Raw genomic sequence first — 21,507 nt, 5'->3', positions numbered from 1 at the left:
GCACCTGCCCTGGCAGGTCTTCTTTTTCAGCCCTGATCACCACACTCTTCCTTTCCACACCTTCCTAATATGGAGCTACTGCAGCCAGCTCCTTGTCAGTGGGCAGGGAGCCTCCTTCAGGTTCAGGGGCAGCTTCATCTTGGCATAGCAGACTGACTTAGCCTCCTCCAGCATGGGTCATGATTTGCCTCAACTGCGTGACTAGATGCTTCTTTCTCACTGGCCCCTGGTGAAGACAAGTGAAGCCAGACCACGGATGACCATGGTCTAATAAGCCTTCTAGCCAGGACCTGTTTCCCCTTTCGCTGCAGGGCTAAACAACAAGCCCAGCCATGCTCCCCAGGAGAAGCTCTTCTCCACGGCAGAGGTCAGCTCTGCCAGGACCCGGACAGGACAAAGTGCAAACTGGGCCTGTACAAAACGGGCAGTTTCTGTGTGTGTGGAGTTCCCTTGCCGACACTCTCCCAGCAGGCTATGGTGGAAAAAAGAGGGCCTGGCAGGGCTGGGTGGGTCTGAACTTTACTGTCCTCAGTGTTTGTCTCCCCCCTCTTCCTTTGCCCCTTTCTGTCTTTTGGACCAGAGAGTAAGCTGTCACACCTACCGTTTTCCCGTCCTTCCTAGCAGCTGCCTTTGACTTTAGAGAGCACTGTCTGCACCTGACCTTCAGGCCTCGCCTCCTCCAGTGTGCTCTCATAGCCCTGGGCTCTGAGCGGGAGCAGTAGAAAGGGCAGCCCGTCAGCCTCACAAACATCCTGAGTACTTACACTAGCAGACTCTGGCGCCATACAACACGTGGTCCCCTGCCTTGCAGTCCCTAACTACCAGGTACATCCGTGTACGCACTACACTGGGATCTTGAAGATGGAGGTGGTGTTGCCACACAGTAGTACGCGTCTCCTGCAGTGATGGCAAAGGAGAACAGAACCTTCCAGCGGCTGTGAAACTCAAAACCGGTAGCAGTTTTGTCAGGTTGGAGCTGGACAGAGACTATCCACCATGCCACACTCCTCACCCAGAGCATCAGTTTCCTGCCTGCAGCTGGGGCAGGGTCTTGGAGCACAACGCTCAAGTGCCGTGATGCAGGACATGAGGAGTGGATGGCACGCGGCCCGGGAACAGTCTGGTGGGCAGAGATGAAAAAGTGGGGGACGTCAGCGAGGACATGGGAGAGGCTCAGTCAAGGTAGTGGGGCAGGGGATGGATGACCGCAGCAGACCATGGGGACTGTGGGTAGGGAGGAATATGGTGGCATCCAGGAGTCAAGAGTGATGGAGTCCCTAGAACTGAGGAAGGGAGGTATCCTGGAAGGGATACAATACTAAAGCAGTTGTATGGGACAAGAGTCTTCTCCAGGCCTGGCGGTGGTGGTACACATCTTTGATCCCAGCACTTGAGAGACAGAGGTGGAGGCAGACAGATCTCTGAGTTCAAAGCCAGCCTGGTCTACTAAGTGGGTCCCAGGATGGCCAAGGCTACACGGAGAAACTCTGTCTCAAAAAAGTCTCCAAACCCAGCACTCTGGGAGGCAGAGGTAGACAGACCTTAGTGAGTTCAAGGCCATCCTGGTCTACAGAACAAGTCGGGACTGTTAACACAGAGAAACCCTGTCCTGATAAACAGTCTTCTCCAGGACGCAAAGAGAGGTAGTGCTGGTGCTGAGCCCGGAACTAATGTCCTTTGTGAGGTGGCCCTGAGAATTGGCACCAAGTTCTGTCCTGGTGGGGGAGGGGCAGGCAGAAGCCACAGTAGGGACTGTATACGGGAGATGGTTCTTGCCATGCTGGGAGCTCTGTACCCCAGGGCTGGGCTCAGTCTCTTCCTTTTTTACCTCATCCTGGCAGGCGCACTCCTTCAACCTCAGCCCCAGAGGTAAGGCCAGAGCCTCAGGGCCTAGAAGACTTTGGGCGAGGCTGACCATTATCCTGGGAAGGGTTAATTTATGAAGTTTTCACACTGGGCTGTAGCACAAAGCAGAGTGGCAATGGCCTTTGGTGCCAGGGCTCAGCTCAGCTCAGCTCAGCTCAGCTCAGCACAGCAACATTTCCCATAGGTCTCAGCGATCTGTTCCTGAGGAATTTTCAGCCCCGCTGGAACTCTTGCAGCCGCTCTCAGACCTAGTGGATGGTAGTATTTCTCTCTCTTCTCCCACCCTCCACAGCTGATGCCCCTAGAGGGCCCCTAGGGCCAAGCCCTGTGTCTCCTGCTCCCAGACTACCACTTCAGAGCTGACCACAGCCCCATTCCAAGTCAGGAGCTCCTCCTTCCACCATTATCCTCTTCTCTCTTTAGACTACGGCATCAGACCCAAGCACCCGTGGCCACGAGGGCCCCGACCCCTTCTCTCTCAGGCCCAGCAGCGCAAGCGGGACGGGCCCAACATGGCTGACTATTACTATGACGTGAATCTGTGATGGGAACCCTCATAAAGCTACTCTGGGCAGCGAATGCTTGGCTTGCTAGCCTGTGTGTGACGAGAAGGCCCAGCTGGGGTCCAAGTAAATACACCCACAGTGGTCCAGACAGGAAATGGCACTTTAATGGTGGTCTCCAGGTGACAAGACAGCATGGAATTGGCTGGGGCCAGCTGAGAGGCTACCTTTCCCTGCCAGGCAGGGCTTGCTGGAACCTCTCCTTCCTAGCGCACACAAGCGGGCCAGAACCAGCAAGCTGGCCAGGCTGGAGGTCAGAGCTCCCGGAGGCCCCACGATGTCAGCTGAGAATAGGGTCTTCACTGTCCTGTATGTCATTTCCTTGCTGGAAAGTCCTTGGGAGCTCAGGGCTCTAGGTGAGGTGGGAACAGGAAGGTGGGCACTTCCAGGTGGAATGGGCTTTGTCAAGGCAGGAGCCAAGTGCCAGAGAAGCTGCAGTCCCTGGCATGAAACAAGGCCCAGGACGGGGCAGTACCTCTGTTCCTAGGGGATTCCTTTGTGGTCAGAGGCCTGACCTCCCAGCCCCATCCTTTCCCAGTCCCCAGAGAGCCTGTACTGCCCTCCATAGATTAATCTAACCCCATATATTACAATAAACTGCATCTGCCTCTCCCCACACCCGTCCCCCCTCCCCAAACAGCCCTCATTTCCCCATTCTCTTGTGGCTATAGCCAGCTGTCCTAGTACTGGCCTGGGGCTGGGGGCTGCAGAGGGTGGGGGCGCCGCTACTCCAGGTAGATGTCTTCTGTAGGACAGGTGTACTCCACAAACTGCTTGTAGAACTGGTGAAATGCACGCCTGGAAAATGGGGAATAGCTGGGGACCAGGGCCTCAACCCAGGTTCTCCCAAAGGCGCTTTAGGACTCCGGGACAGCATAGGTCTGTGCTCTGGGCAGTCAACTCCCAGAGAGGACAGCCTAGTTGAGAGAGCCCAGCAGCTAACTAACAGGGAAGTGCCCCAGACCGTGGGCTTCTCAGGACCTCCCAGCCTCTTCCAGGACAGGGTGACAGTGGCACTGCACAGGAGGAAATGCCAGGGCTGTGACAGGCACGCTCCTTGGGCAGGCCCTTACCAACACACACACTCACCCCACAGACTCTGCCAGGGCTTTAGTGGAGTCTTCAGACACAAAGACATGGCAGGCAAACCGGTGATCAGCAGGGTGTTTGGTGATGAACCCAAAGTACCTGTGGGAAGGCAGGCACCAGTGAGACAAAATTCTTACCCTCCCCCCACGGTGGCCCAAGCCTAGCACTGGGGCTCTTCTGTCTGCCTCTCCCACTTACTTGTTGTTCTTTGGATGGTATCCACAGAAAGAGATGTTTTTTAGCTGGAAAAAGTGGCTACATTTATTTCCCTACAGGAGGGACGAGAGAAGCAAGAGTCAGCTTGCAGGGGAAGCAGGCAGGAGGGACAAATAGGGATAGGGTGGGCACACGGGGAGAGAGGAGAAGCATATGGAGCAAAGGGCTGCCTGGGGCTTGAAGGGAGTCACCTTGGCCTCCTGAGCATCATCGGCTTTGACACCTATCTTAACACCCCTGACACTGATCTCAAGGACACAGCTGGAGGGCGGGTTAAAGTGCACGGTGAGCCGGCGGGTAGTGGCGATCTGCACGGGACAGAAACACAGGGAAGCTCTGTGTTTCTCTCTGGATCCCTCATCACAGCACTGCCTCCAGACCCGTGTCCTTTCTCCCAGTAGTGGGGGCTGGCTGAGGATAGGCGTCCCCAGGAAAAAGCAAGGAGTCAGATTTGGGTACCTTTTGCATAGCGGCACAGAGGACATCATTGCCCTTGTGATAAGGAACCTGGACGGAGCCCAGGAACTTCACCCGGAACTGGTCAGTCCAGTCGCTGTTTTTGGCAAGGGCTGGAAAGCAACCATATAGTAAGAGAACCCTCAGCATGGGGCTCAGAGCCAAGCCAAGAAAGGAGAGAACAACAGCCTGAGGAGTCACTCAGGCAGCGGGGTGCTACTTGGCTGGGCCTCCCATTCTGTAAAAGGAACTGAAATGACCTCTGCTCTCCTGCCTGGTTAGCTGAGACCTGGGGGGCATGTTCACTAGCAGACAAGTTTGGTGGGTAGATGCAGGGGTGGGTGGGACCAAACTGGAGGGAAGTACTACCTGCCATGTGCTCAGGCTCCTTGGTGACCTCAATGGCATAGTAGGCAGGAAACACACCTCGGGCTCCTGTGCGCATGTTATAGGCTTCGTACCAATAGTCTTCTGCCTGCAGCTCCACCAGCAGAGGGTCATCCACTTCTAGCTCAAGTTCGTCTTCATGTCGAGGAACAAACCTGTCCCCAAGGGCATGTGGTACTGATCATCAGGGTTCTTTAGCCAGACCCAATCTGGGACCCTGAGCCATTGACAATTGCAAAATGCCCATGTGCCTGTCACAATGCTGCCTCTCAGGGACACATGGCACTCAAATATGCATCTGCTACCCAGGATTTCAGAGGCCAGGAAGGAAGAGAACGTAGGTCTTGATAACTGAAAGGCCAGAGAAGGTGGGCACCCTGCCTAGAGGAGGTAAGATGGGGCACAGGTTCTATGCAGGGCAGGCAGCTCAGGTCCCTAACCAGGTTCATCACACAGATCCAGCTTCCTCATAACACCTCATCATTTTGTCTCTAAGCTGAGTTCCTACAAGGGGATACTGTCCCCCAGCAGCTGAGGGGATGCCAGTGATGGGCTGGCAGAGGCATGGAAGGGGGCAGCCCTCACCTGAATATGGCCCGATGGGATTGCTCATGCTCCTCCCCGTTGATGACACAGGAGAACAGCCCGAAGGACTCCGCACCTGTAGGAAGTCAATAGGCTGGAGGAGGTGGCCTCAGCTTAGGGCAAGTAGAAAGCTCTGGCCTGCTCTCAGAAAGACCATGTGCCATCTGAGGCCTCATTCCATCTCAGCTTTCCCTGGCCAGAGCCCCAACCATCCCCGGCTCACTGACTCACTGGAGGAGCGAGAGCGGCCACTCATGAAGACGTTCAGAAACTTCTTGGAGAAGTGCACATCAGGCTCATCCGGCGTGGAGTCCTCTGAGAGGCAGGCGGGCGGCCGGGGCTGAGGAGCCTCCTCATACTCCTCCCCAATGGCTGACTCGTAGGGCGAGGACGCAGAGGCACAGTTGTCATACACGGTGGCGGAGTCGCTCTCGTCGCTGTAGTCTCCGAAGCACGGCCGCAGGCTTACCAGCTCAAGCTGCGCATGCTCATCCACCACCAGCGTGTACTTGACCGAGTCGTAGGACAGGGCGCTGGTGTCGGAGCTCAATGAGGCCCGTGGAGGCGGGGGTGGTTCCCGAAGGCTTTCCCGCCACCCTCCTTGTGGCTCGGCTCGCTCTGGGGATGACAGGCAGTCGAAACCCTCATCCTCTTCACTGATGGAGGGGTGTGGCCGTCCTGCAGTTGCCGAGTAAACAGCTGGGTCTGGATCCGAGCTAACTGACATCCGGCTCTCCGTGGGTGGCAGGAAGGAGGAGGTGGGCTCTGCAGGGTCTGGGGGTCTCTGCACTGGGGTCAGGTAGATCTCCTCAGTTGCCTCAAGCCGCACGTCTGCCTGATAGTGGATTCGGTCTCGATGGGAGTGGCCCCGGCCACCAGGTGCAGTGGCAGGAGGACCACTTGGAGGTGCCATCTGAGTGGCGGCGCTACGGCGGCAAGGGCTGTCGGTGGAGGTGCCTCGATCCTTGGTGGGAAGAGGACTGCTCTGGGGTGGCAGTTCATCACTCAGGCAGATGTGTTCGTGTGGCGGCGTCTGCTCCCCTAGAGGACAGACAAGTTGGTACTGAGAGCTGCGCTCCGACACTTGTCCCTCCTCTTCCCAACTGTCCTCCATTGGCAGGCTCTGCCACCAGTCCCTGGCTCCCAGGCGACCTCAGCCCAGGTGGGCCAGGTGAGGGCCGCTGGGTCTCTAGCTCAGGGAGAAGTCTCACTTACCTGTCTTCAAAGGGGAGGATGATCGAGACACGCGGTCCTGCCAACTGTGCTTTTTGCCTAAAGAATTATTGTTCAGCGTGTCCTGTGCAGAGGACAAAAGGCTCTTATGAAGAGGTGGCCAGCAGTGCCCGGCACAGGGAGGTCCTGGGCCTGCCCCATCAGGCCACCCCATCTGGCCTTGCCCAAGGGGCCGCTGCCAACCTTTCCCTAGCAGGCGGGGTGGGAGATTACCGCCCTCCCCCAGGCCTGCTGGCTAGGAGACAACCCTCGAAAGATGCAATAGTGGTGCTGGCCAGTGTGGGTGCTGAGGAGCGGATGGGGGGGGGGCGAGCAGCACAGCTCCCAGGAGAGTCAGACAGCAGCCCCAGACACTGAGGGAAGCCATGTTCTGATGCTCAAACCCAGCCTGGTGAAGGACAGGGTGATGAACTCAGAAACCTGGGGTCTAGCAAAGTGGTGGGTGCATTCTGGCACAAGGAAGGGTCTCCTCAAAAGCTGGCCTGTGGCCTGGATGAATCACTCGAACCATGACTTCCATAATACTCACCCCCACTTCACCCCACGTGACTAAGGAATGGCAGTCCTACTACCTGGATCTCCCAGAATGCTCACACATCCCACATCCTTAGCCTCCTGGGACCCCTGAGCAAGGCTCTGCACACACAACTTGGGCTCCCTCTCCAGGGAACACCATAAGCAACACACACATTCAGAGTTGAGCTGCCAACTCTGAATCCATGGCAGAATCCATGCCAGAGGATACTGGGAAAGGGAGCAACCCTTCCCTGAGCCCTTGAACTATCCACCAGTAGCTCCACCTCCCCAGCTCCTTCCCTCCCAGTACCTCTCCTGCCTAGGCATACAAGGCAATGGGTCAAGGCAGCCCTCTTTGGCATCCAGCCACCTGCCAGGGGCCCTAGGCCCCCAACTCAGTCAAGTAACTCCATCCCCCGTCTCTAGTGTTGCTTTCTGGAATGCCCAGCTGCTGAGATGTCCAACTGGCTGCAGACCCCGAATTCCCACTCCCGGCTTCATCCCATTTCAGATGCTCTTTTCGCCAGGCGCTGTTGCTGCCTCAACCTTCACAGAAGCCCCCAACCCAAAGATGACCTTGTCATAGCCGTAGGAACCCAGCTCCTTTGTTAGGCCCCTGCAAATCTCCCCGCTGGAATCCCTGGCGACAACTTCAACCCTTTCCAGGCTCCACACCCAGCCAACCGGACAGACTTCTCAGGACTTTCCTGCCCCTCGTCAAGTCCTTCCTCTGGCCCTCCCTGCAGAAAACCTGTCCTTCCCCAGGCACCGTGACAGGGTCCTCGACCCCACCACCAGCAGGGCCCACCCACGCCCCTCCACCTTCCCTGTCCACCCCGGGCGCCGCCCCCTCAGCTCTGCCCCGCCGAAATGTGCCTCACCTGAGACCGCGGCACCTGTGGGAAGAGGTTGAGGGTGGTGGGCCGCTTGGGCCGGTAGGTGTCCCCGCTGCCGGTGCCCGGGCCCTGGCCGTGGCTGCGAGGCGCCGGCTCCTGCCCGGACTCGGCTTTGGGAGGCCCCACTCCAGGCCGTTGGGCGGCGAGCTCGTCGTCGTCCTCCTCGTCGTCCTCGGCTCCGGGAGTGTCGCCTGCTGCGTCGATCAGGTCCATCTGCAGCATCTCCGCCTGCAGCCGGCTCCCCGCGTTGCCGCTGCCACCCGCAGACAGCAGCCCGGCGCGCGGGGGCTGCGCGGCGAGGACGGAGGGGAGTCAGGGGAGGGGCCTTGGGCGCGGGGGAGGGGTCTCTCGGGAAGGGCGGGTCTGATGCCGCTGTGCCCCGCCTCCCCACCGGACGAGTCCATTTCGCGGCCGCGAGGGGAGGGAGACAGGAAGCCGAGCAGAGACCCGAGCACTAGACCGCTCCCCCTCGCCCCTCAGCGAGGTCGCATCCCCAGGCCAGAAGTTTGCCCACGCCTCTCCACTCCCACGGTCTCCCCTCCCGACTCCTTGCACCCTCCCGTTCCCTTGGCAACGGCCAGTGACCTCACCCGGGTGGTAAGCCGAGCCCAGAGTGAAATCACCGCTGTTGCCATGGAGACCTAGGGGTCGCCCAGGAATTCCGGCCCCAACAGGGATGGGTGAGATAACTGGCGTTTGAAGAGGCCATTGAACCAAACTGGGAAAAGTGCTCGTTAGCCAGGTGAGGAAGATTGCAGTGGGACTGGAGGTCCTGAGTGGACCCGAAGATGGACTCTGAGGGGGAGCTTTTCCAGTCAGTTCAAACCTGCACACTTCCTCATCCAACCCTGTCTTTACAGCCCCAAACTGATTTGCTACTTTCATTGCGGTCACTAGCTCCTGGCACCTTGGACAGATCCCCTGACTCTTCATCCCTCAAGATTTGGCTGGGCAGATACTCCAGGTTACTAGAGAGGAGAGGACACTGCAAAGCGTGCGGGGGGGGGGGGGGGGGGGGGGGAGTAGCCGAGACTTTGACTAGGCTCCCACCGGGGGATCTCCCTAGTTAGTCTAGCACTACTAGGGTAGGGTGGAAGTGGCTCTGGCTAATTGCAGAAGGCTCTCTTGAAAGCCCTGCATGTGGGAGACAGTTTCAAACTCCAGAACAGGTATGGGGCCTTAGAGAAGTTGTGACCCCGCTCTGAGGCCACTCCCCAAGCCCAGAAAAAAATGGCTTCTGCCTCCATCCTTCCTGGCCTAGCCGGAAGGTACAGGATTGGGTATTAGGACGGAAAATGGCTTGTTTTCCCTTGCCTTGAAGGTTTTTGTTTGTTTGTTGAGACAGGGTTTCTCTGTGTAACATTCCTGGCTGTCCTGGAACTCACTTTGGAGACCAGGCTGACCTTGAACTCACTGAGATCTGCCTGCTTCTGCCTCCTAAATTCTGGGATTAAAGGCGTGCGTGCCGTGCCGTGCGTTACCGCTGTCCGGCTTTGCCTGAAAGTTTCTAAAAGTGCTAGGGATAGCAGGAGGTCAACACTAAGACAGATGCCCTTCCCTAGCCACACCACAGCTATCTAAATGGTACCTCTAGCTACTTAACGACCTGGTTAGAGCAAGCGGTGAGCTTTGACACCTAACCCAGTGCCGCTGCCTTCCTTATCCTGCAAGCAAGCCCTTGGTTTGTCTTCTGACAATGGAATGGGGATTTCCCGTCTATCCTGGGTACCCTTCTGGCACTCAGAAGGACAGGAGACAGCCTATCACTATGGTAGAGCCAAGACATGCAGAGCAATACCAATTCTGGAACAAGCCCTTGGCAGGCGCCACTGAAAGCCCAAAATGTTGGTAGTGTGGTCAGGGTGGTGCAGTGGTGGCGGTGGCCTCCGGAGCTAATCCAGCAGCACCCTGGCTCCCTGCCCTGCCCCAAAGAACTGCAGATTTCTACCAGACTCCACCCTGGACTGCTGCAGGCCTCTGCCAAGAAGCTCCTGAAAGGCCCCTCCCTTCACTCTGGCCCTCACTGCCTCTGTCCTGTATCTCAAGCCCTCCTGCCCTCTCTCTCCCTCTCTCTCTCTCTCTCTCTGAACAAATGAAGGAGCTGCTCCCTGCTATAGCACTGAGAAAACAATACAAAACAGTAGGATTTTGGATTGAGCACCCAAGATGTGCCAAACATTATATTAGATGCTTCCGGCATTGTTAATTCTCTTCTTAGGGGTACCATACATTCTTGGAAGCTCCTTTGTAATTATAGGGATACTTTTGTCCCCAGCCCCCAGCCACTCAGACTCTCCAGACCTAGCCTTACCCTGAGGGACAGTGTGTCTTTGCACTGCAGGCTGATCCCACACTCATCAGTGATCTCTGAAAGGTCTTCATCCTCAAACTCCTCCAGACTGATGTCGTGGGTGAGCCTGTTGGGGACAGAAACCAAAGTTACAACCCAGGGGGTCTAAGCCTCAACTAAGCTGTTGCTATCTTCCTCTTCCCAGGGGAAGCCTCTGGAAGGCAGGCGACGACTCCCAGATGGAAGATTCAGTCTGTCTACAGCAGTGGCAGAAGAAGGATCTGGGTTGGAGCCAAAAGGCATTCCACCTAAGGTGGCGGAGGAGGCAGCTCTAGGTTCCTCCGGCATCACCGGATGGGAGTTCTCCATCCTACTGCCAACCAGAAGGCAGCCCTAGAAGACCCAACTGTCCAGAGCCTCAGCTCTGTTGGAGAAATGCCTCCATGGCTGAAGCAAGTGCCAAGGCTAGTTCAACCCCAAGAAGTACCCAGAGCAGAGAAACCTTTGCACTCCACAGTAACAAGAACCAAAGGGTTACCAGAGGCACAGAAGGTACCCTTTTCTCTCACCCATAAAAATGCACGCCCTTGAGCCAGGGTAGTATGAGGGGGACCTGGGATCGGCCTGCTCTAAGAAAAACTGAAGCTTCCTGCTATGTTCTTGGTCTCCAACCATACAATCTCATCTTGTGCATGGACCCTGACTAAATGGGGTCAGGGAGGCCTGGGCAAGGGCTTGTGACAGCCCACAAAGAGCATGGGCACCAGAAGCCCAGCCAGTCTGTGTGCCCACTTTGGAGCTGCTGAGATAGCAGCCACTGTGGGGGACTGCCTGTCCCCTGTACCCGCTCACCCTGGCACTCTGTCTGGCTTAGTGTAAGTGGGACATCTGGGGAGTTGGAGAGAACGCCTGGGCCTTTTCCCAGAGACCAGGAGATTAGGCACAGAGCAGAGGTACACAGCTCAGCCAAGGTCACCCAGGAGAGGAAGGGCGGGAGCAGCTCCCAGAAACCTAGAAGACTCACACCTTTGCCATCTACCTCACTTAGTCTGAACAGGGGCCCTGAGCTCAATGGAGCACCTCCGGACTGACTCACCCCTCCCCCACCCTGAGGTCAGCCCCCAGGACCCTACCAGCGCTCCCACTGATCCTCCAACCAGCTGTCATTGTCTGGGCTTGAATCCATCTTCAGCACCAGCTGCATGGAGAGCCCTGCCCGGCCAGGGGGCTGCGGGGCTCCAGGACTGCCCTCTCATGCCCAGAAGGATGGGGGGTTCAGAGCTCAAGGCAGGGCTGGGGCTCCTGGCCTCCACCAACTGGGCCTGCCTTTCTGCATCCGGCCGGCTGCAGAAGCCTGGGGAGCTCATTAAAAATAGATGGGCCGGAGAGGAGGCCGCAGCTGCCGACCCGGGCCCCAGCCCCAACTCTTCCTGGCCCAACCCTCAGATGCGGGCAGCTTCCTCCCTAGGCGGCCCGACGCGCTGCGATGTCGCCGCCTCCCCCGCGGGATCGGGTTACTGCAATCAATGCTACTGGCTCCACCTGCCCTTCCCGTGCCCCGGTCGGGGGCTGGAGTGACCCTCCTCCCAAGGCCAGGCTTGTAAGCAGACGGCAGAAATATGGTTCCCCCCCCCTCAAAGCCAGACACTGATCGGCTTTAAAGGGCCAGCGCCACACTCAGGCTGCCAAAAGGGAAGATGGAGGGGCTTCCAAAGTGCCCCAAAAATGGACACCCGAGTCTCCACAGTCACAGACTCCGCCTCCACACAGTGTCTGCGAGGCTTCTGCGAGCCCGCCCAGGACCAGGGAGGTTGGGTCGAGAGGCGGGCGCCAGGGCGGGGAGACAGTGATGACCCCTTTGGAGCAAGGTTGGGAGTCATTTGGGAGTGACTTTGACTGAGCCTGGAGGTCCCTAGTATCAACTGCCCTGGAAGATTCTGACCCCAAGGGTAACAGGTTTCCAGGCATGGGGGTGTGGCCACCAGCTGGTATGGAAGTAGTGGGGGCTGGTGCAAGACAAGAGCTTCCTCCTCAGTCTGCCTCTTGGATCTGTGGCTAACCTTAGGTGCAGCCTGCCTGTGAGGTGTGGGACTCAGGCATCTTGTCTGAAAGTGTCCTCTGATGCCCCAGCTCTGCTGGTGTCCTCAGCACACACCTGTCTCCTTATTGCTAACCCTGGTCCAGCTCCTGCATCCACCAGGCAAAGAGGTGCCCTTGCCTGCTGGCCTCAGACTCCCTACACCTGTATTGCCCTTTTTGTTGTCCATGAGGCAAAGTCTCAAGGGACACCACCATCCCTTCCCTACTCATTCAAAGCCCTCCCAGGCTCTCTGCAAGGGGGAGACTCCAGCCTTGTGAGTAATTACCTATTTACTGAGCCTTGCTCCTCGAATATGGGTACTAGGTCCCAACAGCGCCCAACCTGGGACTTGCATGGTACACGTGGCAGGCCCTCAAACTGGGTATGCCACAGGAATGCTCAGGAAAGCCTTCCTCCAGGAAGTCTTCCTAGCTCTCTCACAGGGCAGGTGTCAAACTCTGGCTGGATGCAGCAGAGATGCCCTACCCATCCTAGAGAGTTGGATGGAGTGCACCTCCCTTGGCCCCCACCTGGACTTGATGCCCCTGGAAAGCAGGGCTCACTATGCCAGGCGTCGGCCACAGGACAGCCTCCGTCTCTATCCTCCTCAAGCTGAAGGGTTTGGAGTGGAGCTGCAGGATTCTATTATGGCCAGAGATGTGTCTCTATGTATCCATGGCCCCTCATCATGGCCTCAAGAGCCACTTCCCTGATCAACAGGTCTGAGTGGGGCCAGGCCAGGGGACGGCACTGAGTTAACTGGACAAAGAAGAGCCTGGGCTAGGGTCAGGAGTCTTCCATTAATCCTTAGTCGCCTTGAGGGGCGGGGGGTTGCCTTTCCTCTCTCCTGAACTCACGCAGGTGAGAAGTCCCAGGGGATTACTTGTTTCATCCATTTAAAAACCTTGCTACCATTACCCTTGTCTTCCTTTGGGGTGGATTCTTCTAAGCAGGGTGGGATGGCAGAATGACTCTATATCAGGCCTGGTATTGACAGCAAATCCTCCCTCGTCTTCCAAGATGCCACCAATGGGGCCACCAACCTTGCTATATTTCATTACCACAGAGGAGACCCCCTAAGGCTCAGACACATGTGTAAGCTTCTGTTTCCTTTTTGCCTGCCACCTCAGGATGCAATGGAGTGCCTGAATTACAGAGTGTGGGGAGGAGGCTGCTACCAAAGGAGGAGAGGTAGGGCTGGCCAAGGGCTGCCCTCTGTTGGCACCAATGATCTCAGTCTCCCAGGCAGAGCCAGGAGACACAGAACACAAGGGGACTGGCAGCTCTGTGTTCAGGGACACCAACAGTGAGGCAGAGAGGGCTGGAAGCAGGAGGTCTCTCCTGACCTTGCCTAAGGTATTTTCTTGGGAATCTGAGCTGTGGCCTGGGCAGTGGCACAGGAGAATAACAATCACGCAGCCCTGAGGGTTCTCAGCTTTTTAGACACACAGCACAGCCACATCTAGTGGTCCTGTGTCTGAGTTTGGTCACTGGATGCCGCACTGACCTTGGCATCTGTCTTTCTGCAGTACAGACCCTCTTGCGTGCTGGTTCCCAGCAACGCCTTGCACAGGTTCTGGCCATGACCACAGCCCACACTCCCCATGATGTCCTGGACTAGGCTGAGTTCTGCAATTCTGCTTGGGGTTCTCATGTGGCTTCATGCTGCCTTGCTGCCTTCGTTCTCTTGTCCTAGCATTCCTCTGTGCTGCAGGTCCAGCTGGTCCTCACTTCCTCATTTCTGCAACCCAGGAACTACACCCAGGCGCTGTACCCAGGAAGGGAGAGCCAAGTACAACACTGAACTTTCATTGACTAAGGCCAGGTGCGGGCTGTCAGAAGCCACACTTGAGCTTTGGCCTTCCAGCTTCCTATCTAAGTAGAAGAGACCAGCTAAGTGACCTTTGGCCCCAGTCATGGCGCCCCCATGGGCTTCTTGTGATAGAGTCCACCGGATATCCAGGGGTCCGGCCTGTTCTGGCAGACATAAATTTTATAGAGCTGGCTCTCAAGAGGTCCTGAGGGAACCCCACTGTCTAGCTGCTTGCCCTACCACAACAGGGCACTCCGCCTTCCTGGTGGTTCTTAGCCCTGCCCAGTTGTAGTTGTGGAATGACTGAAGCTTTCCCTTCGGGTTGGATGACTCATGCAGGCCCCTTAAAGGGCAGCTGACCAGTAATGTAAGTTGTCACTAGGGTTCCGAATAAGTGTTGAACAAATTACAGCAATCCTGGGCCTTTACATTTTTGCCTTGCAAATGTCTAGGAGAGTTCCCTTTAGGATCCAGCGTCCTGTGTTCTCAACAGAGAGTCTAGGGCAGGCCATCTGGACCTCTGGGAACACAGCCCTGGCTGAATCTGGAAGGCAGGGTAAGCCAGGTTCTCAGGGTGCCCTCTTCCCCCAGCTAGTGGACCAGTAGTCTGGCTGCTTCTTGATCTAGAATTAATTCCTTTCCATGGTGGAATCACTACCACCACCACCAGCAACAAAATGTCAACCAAAGAAATGAGTTCTTTCAGGGGGCAGCCCCCACTCAGGGCTAACCTGCTAAATTTGCCCAAAGTGCTCACGAATATGTGGCAAGGATTCTGTGAATAGTGGGGTGACTCATCTTGAACGAAACACCCCCAAACATACAATTCCACACGTGGAAATCTTTTACACACAAAAAGTACGGGGGTGGTACTGCTGACCCAATCTTTGGGACTCTTTAGGCACCAAGCTAGAACTGGGTTGCTAGAGCCATGGAGGAGAGTCTAACCCAGAGTGAGGTCGGAAGAGTGGGGTAAGGCATTCCAGCTTATGAATGAACATTATAGAGTCTGTGTGTGAATGTGGAGAAGGACAACCAATAAAATAGGCAGAAGGGCAGGCTGAGCCCGGAGATAGCTCCACCCACAGAGCGCTTGCACATATCTGTAACTCCAGTATTGGGAAGGTGACAGAAGAAGATCAGGAATTCAAGGTCCCCTTTAAGTACACAGCAAGTTCTAGGCCAGTCTGGATGACATGAGACATTGTCTTTTAAAACGATGGGGTTGGATGGGGGGAGACAGGCTGGATGACCCATGGCTTCCCTGGGAAGACACAAGACCCACAGGGATGGGGGTTGTGGGGTAGGTGAAATCTGATGAGTTTGCCTTTGTTTTGCTGGGCAAACTTCTGGCTATGTCCTTCACATCCTAGCCCCAGACTCCTAGTCTCTCCACTGCCAGTTTCTTGAGGGTGAGGCCAGGAGCTAGCCTCAGTCTCCAGAACTCACCCCAGCTGAGGCGAGCTACACAGACACTAGATGAACACTCGTGGATGACAGAGGCCTTGGCTGCCTGTCGGGGAGGTCCGAACACAGCCAGCACCCAGTAGGGGTTCCCAGAATTGTCCATGAATGTGAGCAGGGTCAGCGGGCAAAGATGACCTTCTAGAAGACCCCTGAGCAGGGGCCGGGGTGGTAACACAATTTATAGGAGCGTTTAGTTCCCAAGGCAGAATTAGACTGTGGCATTTCCCAGGGATCCAGAGACCCAAACAAGGGCTCAGATGCCAGAACTCCCTCCCTGGCTACAGGTGGACTGTGTGAGGTTAGCCGTCTCCTCTGGTCTATACCACAGGTTCACCAGGAGCTAGGCCAGAGGCAGCAACTCGTCATACATGGTTCTGAGGTGACAGCCATCTTCTCGAACACTAGCACTTCCAGGACCATGGTTCTAGCCCAATATCACCTGTCCTCCCCTAAGCACCTCCCCCAAGCCAACCACCCTCTTGACTCCACAAACTGGATCACAGAGATCACCAGTCTGAAGTTTGGAAGATGCCAAGGTGACTGGACCACTGCCTGCCTGGCTCGCATCTCCCAAGGAGCCCTGGCACCAGGTGATCACTACTGTGTCTTCTTCAACCTCCGACTAAATTCCTCCCTTCCAGTAGGAGGATCTGGTTGGTCCCATCCCCTATACTATCCCCAAGCCTTCTCACCTGCCTGCAGGAAAAACAGGATGGCTGGTTAGATCACTCGTCTCCTGCCTATCTGTTCGCTCTGTCCCGCAGCCAGAGTGAGCACAGAATATCCCCCTAGGCCAGCAGGGACCACCTATGGCTGAAGAGTCCAGCATCCTAACACAGTCTCCAGCTTCCTGCACAACTTTGCTCTTCACACTGCCAAACAGGTGTCACCTTGCATGCTGTCCTTCCCAGTGTACCTTCCTCCTCTGTGGGGATTGCCTGACCTTCTCCTGTAGGACCCGAACCTATACAACCACCACACTTGGCCGATCTGGGAAGACACTGTCTGTCTCTCGCTACATTGTTGCTTGCATGGGGATCAGACCCATGTCAGGACCTCACCCTGACTGCCCTCCTGGTGAGCCTGGCCAATGAAGGCCTTGCATACAGCTCTGCACAGAGGTAAATGAGCCCCTGCGCTGTCGGGAGCATCTCTCATGCTCAGGCAGTGCAGCAGGGTCAGTAGATACCATACAGGGACTCTGGGTCCTCAACTCCATCCCAACTGTCTCCTCAACGTGCTGTGTGTTCTTGGGGAAGTCATTGGCCCATGTTTCCACATAGGAGATTCACTGGGCCATTTTCTTTTCTCATTTCATTTCCTTCCACAGTGGCAGAGTTGGGGCCGAGGCCCTCCAGCACACCAGGCAAGCACTCAGCGCTGCATCATACCCCAGCCCTGATGAGTCAATATGTGAGGTCTCCCTTCTCCACATGAATGCCCCTTTGTCCTGCTGGTCCTTCCACCCCTTCATTCCACACGCCCAATGAATCCATTGTGTTATGCTCTAAATTCTCTCCCTAAAGTTTCCTTTATGAAGAACATGGGCCAGTTAAAAATATCTTTTTGCTATGCTGTAAGTAACTCAGTAACTTATACACATGCTAATCCAAACATAAGAAGCCAAATGGCACCCAAACAGGTAAAGCAAAAATCAAAAAAGTTCTCGCTCCACCCTGGATCCAGACAAACCACGAGGGACCAGATGGAAGATTTCCATAATCAGAAAAACCACCCAGAACATTCTCATTTAAATTAGCTTCCAACAGGCGCTCCCTCTTTTAAGTCCACACATGCTTACCCCTCCAAAGGTGCTCCCCAGTATCCCAGGGATCTCTTGTTTGGTGGCAGAGATGAAATCAGACTTTCTGGGTTCACGTCAGCTCCACTACCCTCTATGCCTTGGTTTCCTCACCTGAAATCAGGGGCAACACTAGCCTGCCCACATGGTTACAGCAAGACACACTCTTGTACACAAAGTTCCTCATGCTGCTTCCCTCAGGCCAGCATTCACAATACTCTGCTCTCCGGGAGCAGCGTGACTAGGACACCCACCCTTAATTCAATAATACACTAGGAAGGCTGGTGAGCACCTGCTCTGGGCAGGGTAGTGGGGGTAGCCAAGTGTAGATATGCAGCACTCACACATTTTAAAAGCTCACAGTAGCAACACACACACACACACACACACACACACACACACAGAGTTCTAGGACCATCCTGAGCAGAACCTAAAGAAGACAGAAGACGTTTGGAAGAACAAAGACTCAAAGGACTTAAGGGGCCAGTCTTGGAACACACAGCTAAAAAGAGCAGTTGAACCCACAACCCTACCAAAGTGTCATAAGACAGCATAATTGCTCAGGGTTGGATGGAGCTGAACCTCTGGCTGCTTAGGTGGGACCGGAGAAAGGGCACTGGAGGCTGCTGCAGTAGGCAGCAGGCCACGCAGGGCCCAAGCACTGCCCAGTATTCTTCCCACGAGCTTGCTGAGTCTCACAGGCAGGCCAGTGTCCTAGAGAGCCAGCTCACTCCTCCACCTTTTGGTACACTGTTGTCCCCACTCCCCATAGTCCAGATTTGGTTGCAGAGTCCCTTGCTGGCGTCCTTCTCCTCAGCTTCTCAGACCTGTGTCCTGCCAGAGTGGGGGTGTGAGCCTGTCCTAAGTCACAGGTAGGACCTGCAGGGAGAGGGAACTGAGCAGGCTCAGACCTGGTCTCAGGGTCCAGTCCTGACCCAGTTTCTCTTTTCTGTGGCCCCTAGGCTAGCCCCTCTGCCCTCTTTGTTTTCCAATGCCTCAGCACGACAAAAAGCAGACCAGGGTACACCCTCAAGGTGGTTGTGAAGGTCCAGTGAACTACAATGAAGAAACACTTTGACAGAAAAAGCTGTGCAGGCCCTGCCAGTGAGCACAGCTAATGTCGAACTGTGACTTCACATGTGCTATCCCCTGCAGGCCCTGCCAGTGTGCACAGCTAATGTCGAACTGTGACTTCACATGTGCTATCCCCTGCAGGCCCTGCCAGTGTGCACAGCTAATGTCGAACTGTGACTTCACATGTGCTATCCCCTGCAGGCCCTGCCAGTGTGCACAGCTAATGTCGAACTGTGACTTCACATGTGCTGTCGCCTGCAGGCCCTGCCAGTGAGCACAGCTAATGTCGAACTGTGACTTCACATGTGCTATCATCTTCTTCCCAGGCTGGAATCAGTACTAATTTAGCCTACTCAACAGATGAGACCAAAGAAGACAAAAGCATGTTTGAATCAGGCAGTGAGAAAATAGCAGAGCTAGGATTTGAACCCATGTCCCTCACAGTGAATTCTCTTGCCCTGCAAAGTTTTGACCTGCTTGGGAGAATGGAATTCTTAGCCTGGAGGCTGCAGCCCTCCAGCCTTCTTTCAGGTCTGGAACCTTCCTCTGGCTCCCTCCTGGTTCTCTCAGGAGGACTCGGGCTGATTACATCGTTTGAGATCCCTGGGGGTCTCTGCCTACCTGAGGATCTGGGAGCCAGAGACCCCTTCGCAGATGATGAGTTGGCGCCAGAACCCAGCTGGGGCCTGGCTGGAGCAAGGGCCCCAGGAGAGAGAAAGGCGCCTGCTCCTGACATGGGGAAACAATGAGATATGTCTCGGCTGCTTTCTCCTAGATTCTGGAGCTGTGACCTGACACTCTTCTCTTCTTCCTCACTCACACTCTCTTCCTCTCCCCCCACCTCTCTCTCTCTCCTTTCTCTGTCTCTCGCTTAATTGTGTGTGTGTGTGTGTGTGTAAGAGAAGCCATCACTGACCCAGAACATTACGCCTTATGTCTCTGAAATTTACCTGGTCTGATATCAGATTTGAGGGGTGGATAGAACCAGGTCAGGGTCCTCAGTATGTATCACAGTAGGGACCCCCAACCGTATCGTTGGATATTCACAGGCAGATTCCCCTCCCACAAGCAGGTTGATTCCACTGGTTGAGGCCGATCCTTCTGCCTATACAACTGACCAGGTGGGAGCTGCACAAATTCAGAAGACCTTGCCCACAGCAGCCTAGCAATCTGGCCAGGCAAGCTGGGGGAGGGGCTCACGATTCACTCCTCAGAGCATCAAGGTTGTTACTTGAGAGAACTGGGGCCCACCTTGGGTCAGAAACCTTGAGTAAAGTCTGGTTGGGTTGCTGCACTGGGAATTTCATCCAAACCCTAAACCCATTCTCAGCGCCAAGGTAGAGGGGAAAGGCGAACTCCCAGGTCTCTGCCCCAGATCCATCCAAGCATCCCGCCCCAGGACATGGAACGGTGAAGGAAGATGCGGAGGAGGGTAGATAACGCGGTGGTCACAACCTGGACCAACCTGGGTTGCAGGGGTTGGTGGCTCGACCGGGAAGTGAAGCTGTCCTCGGGTCTTCCCCCCCACCCCCCCACCCCCGCCCAGGAATTCCGAGGCTCCAGGCCAAACCGAAGGGCGGGGCGCCCGCGGCCGCTATCCTCACCTGAAATTGGGAGGCGACGCGATGTGCAGTCCCAGGAATGGGGAGGCGGCTGGCGGGGACGCGGCGCCTCCGCCCAGGCCGCTCTCTCGCTCCGCCATTCCCGGGCGCAGCCCTGGCCATCCGGGCGGAGCGCGGCGCGGGAGGCAGCGGCGGCGGCGGCGGCGGCGACGGAGGAGTAGGCGCGGCGAGGAGGCCGCCGCCGCCGCGGGGCTCGGACTCGGTTGGGGCGGGCGCGGCTCCGGACCGCGCGCCCCCGCGAGTGCGCCCCGCGCGCGCCCCCGGGCAGGCTGGGGTCTCATGGCCCCGCCCCCGCCCCACCCCCGAGCTCTCCGAGGTGCTGACGCTCTGGTCCGGTGGCCCTGGGTCCACCCGGCCTCCCGCAACATCCCACCGGACTGTACAGGCACCCCCAAAGCTTTGCTCGCCAGAGAGCAGGACCTAGATCCAGGGCATTAGCTGGCTAATGGCAGGGTCTTGCTCCCCAAGTCCGTTTTTGGCCTCCTCAGCAATGGGAGTGGGAAGGAGGATTTCAGAAGATAAAGGGGAGAAGATAGTGGAATCCAAGAGTAGTCAGTCAGCTTTGCGGCCAGGTGGCCTAAGACCAGTTTGGTTCCCCAAATAAACAAACAGTGGGGACTTGCATTGGTGACCTCACAGCTCGAAGACTTGTCTTTTCCATCTGTGAAATGGGGCATGATCCCTCCATGACTGTGGTGAGGAAGAAACAGAATAGAAATGCTTCTAGGGAACACTGGGATCTAGTCTCACCCTCTCCCAGGATTCTCCCTAAAGGGGAACCTCTGTCAAGACCCCCTTGAGCCTCATCTACCCCCGATGACCTGAGCCCTGTGAAGTCTCTATTCAGCACTCAGGTTGTCCTGGAAGTCACTATGTAGCCCACACTGACTTTGAACTGGTGACAATCCTCTTGAGTGTCTTGCTAAGCCTGAGGATTAGCGTGAACTCCGGCGCCCAGTTCCCCAGCACTTGTCTTCACACCCACACATTCCGGAACTGGCTTCTCCCACCCTAAGGCCCAGGACCTTCCTCTTGCCCCCGGAGCTGGCTTCTTGGGGTGGGGGCCTGTTGGTTGTTTCTGTTCTGGGTTGAGCTGTGATTTTTCCCGGGCCCTGCATTAGGTCTTCTCACACTCCACAGGCAGCCAAGGCCAGGCCCCCAGCTCTGGTGCCTCCCACTCTTCTTCGCCATTCCCCTGGCCACACACCGGCCCTTAAGATAGGTAGAGCAGGACAAACTGGGAACGCTGCCTCCTTTTCCTTTCTGGCAAGAGGCTGCAGGCCCGAGAACATTCAGAGGCCTTGGCTGCCTCTCCCCTCCCTGCCATTGAGGCTTGAAGAAGTGGTTTGGCCACTTTAACTGCCTCTTCTGGCTCAGGCCTTTTACACTAGGCCTACCCTAACCATCTGCTGTTATGAAGCCCTCCTTCTTCCCAGGAAAGCAGTCTTTTCTAGTTGTTATGGCTAGTGTGTGCTTGCTACAGATGGGCAGCACCCCAGGAGGTCAGAAGCGTGAGTATGTAGGGCAGTTCCCTCAAGAAACTTGTCAAGAAC

General features: G+C 56.2%; 2 protein-coding genes and 1 long non-coding RNA gene across 4 annotated transcripts; 2 read left to right on the top strand and 1 right to left on the bottom strand.

Annotated features, from left to right (window-relative positions):
- Positions 1-105: 105 nt before the first annotated feature.
- Positions 106-2,445, top strand: Frey1 (Frey regulator of sperm-oocyte fusion 1). Its single transcript, XM_048428327.3, has 3 exons — positions 106-1,869; positions 2,051-2,124; positions 2,290-2,445. Exons 1-3 carry the CDS (start codon positions 1,766-1,768, stop codon positions 2,409-2,411), a joined length of 300 nt encoding a protein of 99 aa, XP_048284284.1. The 5' UTR covers positions 106-1,765; the 3' UTR covers positions 2,412-2,445.
- Positions 2,446-2,514: 69 nt separating this feature from the next.
- Positions 2,515-20,085, bottom strand: Mapk8ip1 (mitogen-activated protein kinase 8 interacting protein 1). Of its 2 annotated transcripts, none has more exons than XM_048428325.3 (12): positions 19,937-20,085; positions 10,119-10,224; positions 7,793-8,095; positions 6,378-6,459; positions 5,394-6,203; positions 5,163-5,238; positions 4,560-4,732; positions 4,194-4,303; positions 3,926-4,042; positions 3,717-3,787; positions 3,519-3,617; positions 2,515-3,227 (listed from the first exon to the last, which is right to left on the bottom strand). In XM_048428325.3, the coding sequence occupies exons 1-12, from the start codon at positions 20,032-20,034 to the stop codon at positions 3,155-3,157; spliced, it is 2,118 nt and encodes a 705-aa protein (XP_048284282.1). In that variant the 5' UTR covers positions 20,035-20,085; the 3' UTR covers positions 2,515-3,154. The 2 variants fall into 2 exon arrangements, with proteins under 2 accessions (XP_048284282.1, XP_048284283.1); XM_048428326.3 differs by lacking the exon at positions 19,937-20,085 and adding an exon at positions 11,231-11,644.
- Positions 8,232-10,752, top strand: LOC125396460 (uncharacterized). Its single transcript, XR_007230810.3, has 2 exons — positions 8,232-8,549; positions 10,303-10,752. It is a non-coding gene; the product is annotated as an uncharacterized LOC125396460 (long non-coding RNA).
- Positions 20,086-21,507: the final 1,422 nt, after the last annotated feature.

Source organism: Myodes glareolus, chromosome 10 (genome assembly GCF_982192425.1).
Source record: "Myodes glareolus chromosome 10, mMyoGla1.1, whole genome shotgun sequence".
In the NCBI taxonomy this organism is placed as follows: Eukaryota; Metazoa; Chordata; class Mammalia; order Rodentia; family Cricetidae; genus Myodes; species Myodes glareolus.
This window is presented reverse-complemented; position numbering and strand designations above follow the sequence as displayed.

What these genes read in the sequence shown, in the direction of transcription:
- Frey1 (XM_048428327.3), top strand. Translation starts at nt 1,766, where the DNA reads ATGGTTCTTGCCATGCTGGGAGCTCTGTACCCCAGGGCTGGGCTCAGT. An exon ending in CTTCAACCTCAGCCCCAGAG is followed by an intron (nt 1,870 to 2,050) that starts GTAAGGCCAGAG and finishes CATTTCCCATAG; the next exon opens with GTCTCAGCGATCTGTTCCTG. An exon ending in GCTCTCAGACCTAGTGGATG is followed by an intron (nt 2,125 to 2,289) that starts GTAGTATTTCTC and finishes TTCTCTCTTTAG; the next exon opens with ACTACGGCATCAGACCCAAG.
- Mapk8ip1 (XM_048428325.3), bottom strand. Translation starts at nt 20,034, where the DNA reads ATGGCGGAGCGAGAGAGCGGCCTGGGCGGAGGCGCCGCGTCCCCGCCA. An exon ending in ATCCTCCCCTTTGAAGACAG is followed by an intron (nt 6,204 to 6,377) that starts GTAAGTGAGACT and finishes TCTGTCCTCTAG; the next exon opens with GGGAGCAGACGCCGCCACAC. An exon ending in GCCCTGGCAGAGTCTGTGGG is followed by an intron (nt 3,228 to 3,518) that starts GTGAGTGTGTGT and finishes CCCATTTTCCAG; the next exon opens with GCGTGCATTTCACCAGTTCT.